Source organism: Cupressus sempervirens, chromosome 7, assembly GCF_028749045.1.
Source record: "Cupressus sempervirens isolate cs-2001-9-10 chromosome 7, ASM2874904v1, whole genome shotgun sequence".
Lineage (NCBI taxonomy): Eukaryota > Viridiplantae > Streptophyta > Pinopsida > Cupressales > Cupressaceae > Cupressus > Cupressus sempervirens.
This window is the reverse complement of record NC_143124.1, coordinates 510660549-510663575: the sequence shown is the minus strand read 5'-3', so window position 1 is coordinate 510663575 and position 3027 is coordinate 510660549. Positions and strand designations below refer to the sequence as shown.

Sequence of the window (3027 nt, the reverse complement as noted above, 5' to 3'; positions counted from 1 at the left end):
AAGAAAACATATAGATAAAAACACAAAAAAACTACTATTTGATTGGAGTGTCATTGATAAGAAGAACCAATCAAAATTAGTAAAAAGTAAAGTATAATCTAATATAGTTCCAATAATTAATAAATTTATTGCAAATAGAGATCTTTACTTTAGGAAACTAAAGGTGTGGTAGAGAGTACATTGAAATCTCTCAATTGAGAGCAAAGAAATCAAGATGGAGTGGGATTATAGATCATCATTTAGATATAAACACACATGTCAATATAATAATGAATTATATTATAATTTAAACAAAATATTTATAAACAAAGCTACTATTTACTTAAACAATGACCAATAAAAGAAACTATTGAAAATTATTCAAAAGTAAAGTCTAATCTAACAATTAAACATCACACACTAAGCTTAATTCCAAAAGTGTAAAATAGTCAAAGTTGACTTTTTTTTTCCCAAACTTAATTCATTCCTTAAAACCCTTGTAAATTAATTAATTACAGCTTTAAAAAAATATACTAGAAATATGGCAAAGAATTCATTAAAACCCACCAATAGCAAAGGAAATTATAATAGCTTGCGGTGATTGACAAACACTCATATAATCTAATCTAAAAATATTCAAACTACATTATAGTCTCTTCAAATTTTCCGCCAAAAAAGAGCTCATTGAGTGTCTCGGACTTGGCATGAAAAAAACATGAGAGCGCGTAGAACACACACTATAAGTAAAGCATAGAACATTTAAATCCAAGGCAAGTAGATTAGCGTCTTCTTCCTGCAGTTTCCTTCTGAGCATTGAAGTAAACAATGGCCAGAGGATGTCCGAGGGAGTTACGCTGAGCGAAAGCTCGGGTATTAAAGTTACTGCGGGAGCTTGGTGGAGTTACGGTCTGCCTCCCGACCTGCTTGAACAGTACGAACACATATCGGTGTATTCCTATCGTCGGCCGGGGCGGCTCATAACTCATCAGTTCTATCCCTATATATATATATCCACAACAAACCCACAGTTAGCATAAGGGAAACTCCTTTGCATTCTCTTCACAACTAAACTTGAAAAAACCTAGAAAAAATCTAATGTTTCTATTTTTAAGATATGTTAAGATATGATTGTGTGAATTTTTAACATCATATTTTATGATCCATCTTCAGAATGAGAGAGTGTGCATTCTCTACTCATTCCGATGACGGATCATGATCCATCTTCAGAATGAGAGAGTGTGCATTCTCTACTCATTCCGATGACGGATCATGTACTATGATGCATTCTAGTTACACTTTATCATTCTGAAGATAGATCATAGTATATGAACCAAAATATTGATATTAAAAATTCACACACAATCTTATCCCAAAGAATAAAACTGCATATTTTATGGATTGTAGAAATCTCCTTTCATAAGTCTCTAAATGTTTACAAAGCCACAATCAAGATCAGGAAAAATCCTTTGCTTTGTCTTAGAAAACAATAAAAGGTGATGTTTATACCCATAGAAGCGGAGGTTGTAGCAGGAATGTCCACTACCATCCTGTAATTAAAACATAAAAAATGGTACTTAAATTAGTGCTTTCCATGTAAATGTTAAAATTGTTCTAATGTTAAAATTATATTTGTTATTTATTTGAAATCACACACTAGTATTTTATTTTAAGTAGCACTTCAAGTAAAGAGTATTTTTCCTAAATTTAATTTTTCTTAAAACCTTCAAAAACATGAAGTGACCCAACAAAAGTCAAAGATTAGAGTGTGCAGTTTAAACCAACAAAAAACATTCCGACTAAGCAAAACTTAAATGATATTGGTTAAATTAAAGTTTTCTTGGAACTTAAATTATATTGTTTAAACTAGAATTTTCTTGAAATAAATTGAAAGTTAGAATCTACACTTGAAACCAAAACTGAATAAGATATCCTTACCAATGAAGAAACTCACGAAGAGTTGGGTCGCTTGGATTAGGAGCATCTGGATCAGTCATGATCTTAATTCACAGGTAAAAAAGAAGAATGGTAAGAAGGCTTGTTGAAGCAGCTACTTATAACGAGAAAAGAAAGAAAAGAAAAAACAATAAGAAAGAAAGAAGAGGAAGGAAACGGTTGAGCTAGTTACAAGAGTGTAGAAGGTTCTCAGGTCCTGGCTATCTCTTCCAATGTCGACTCTGGGCCTAAGAGCGACGGCGGAGGGTTTGAACTCGCAACCATTCTTAACTTGCTTGGAAGTGTATTTGACGGCGAAGTTCATGTCTGCTGGTTCGAACATATCCACCACGTCTCCAATGACTCTTGCCGTCATGACGGCGTCAAGTGCAGAGCGAGACATCTTTTCTCTGCTCCGCAAATCTCTGCTGAGAAATAGGTATGCTGTGCCCCACAGGTTCAGGATAAGTAGGAGCAGAAAGCAGTGGGAGGATATATAGAATGAAAGCTATAGTATCTATTCCAAAAAGCGTAAAGCGGAATAAAAGAGTATATGACGTGGTATTCCCGAACTTTCTAGTATTTGCCCTTCCTGGCCGCCTATCAAAGTAATTGTAATTGTTGTTACCTACGGTCAAATGGGTACCAAGTATGTTCAACGGTCCGACCATACGTTTTGTCGGGGCTGCTCTTTCTACTGTACTTTCTTCCCACAAATTCCACAAAGTAAATACTTACCATAACTTCATACATCCGGAGGATTGATATATCCTTCTTTAAAAAAAATTGGAATAAGAATCTAAGTGGTGGGATACTTAAGTCTTTTAGTGTATTTTACAAAGGATAACGGAGAGTTGTGCTCTTTGTTGGTTTATAGATGTTGTGTTCATATAGTAATTTCAATCTATTGACGAGAAACATGAAAATTAACCTTCATAATTACTATAGATGGTGTGTCCATATAGTAATTTTAATCTATTGATGCGAAACATGAAATTAACCTTTATAATTATTCTTTGTTGATAAGATTTCTTTGTAAGCTTATGAGTGTAGGGTTGTTCGATGTTGTAATGAACTTATCTCGCGTCATTGATGGAAAAAATTGCCACCAGAAAA

The 3027-nt window shown here is 33.8% G+C and overlaps 1 protein-coding gene across 1 annotated transcript; it reads right to left on the bottom strand.

Annotated features, from left to right (window-relative positions):
• Nucleotides 1-577: 577 nt before the first annotated feature.
• LOC149547767 (protein HEADING DATE 3A-like) lies at nucleotides 578-2381 on the bottom strand. Its single transcript, XM_089794800.1, has 4 exons — nucleotides 2105-2381; nucleotides 1915-1976; nucleotides 1486-1526; nucleotides 578-976 (listed from the first exon to the last, which is right to left on the bottom strand). Exons 1-4 carry the CDS (start codon nucleotides 2312-2314, stop codon nucleotides 759-761), a joined length of 531 nt encoding a protein of 176 aa, XP_089650926.1. The 5' UTR covers nucleotides 2315-2381; the 3' UTR covers nucleotides 578-758.
• Nucleotides 2382-3027: the final 646 nt, after the last annotated feature.

Excerpts from the sequence above, each read along its gene's own strand:
- LOC149547767 (XM_089794800.1), bottom strand. The coding sequence starts at position 2,314 with ATGTCTCGCTCTGCACTTGACGCCGTCATGACGGCAAGAGTCATTGGA. Across the intron at positions 1,527-1,914 it reads CTTCGTGAGTTTCTTCATTG|GATGGTAGTGGACATTCCTG; the intron begins GTAAGGATATCT and ends TTTTAATTACAG. Across the intron at positions 977-1,485 it reads TACAACCTCCGCTTCTATGG|GGATAGAACTGATGAGTTAT; the intron begins GTATAAACATCA and ends ATATATATATAG.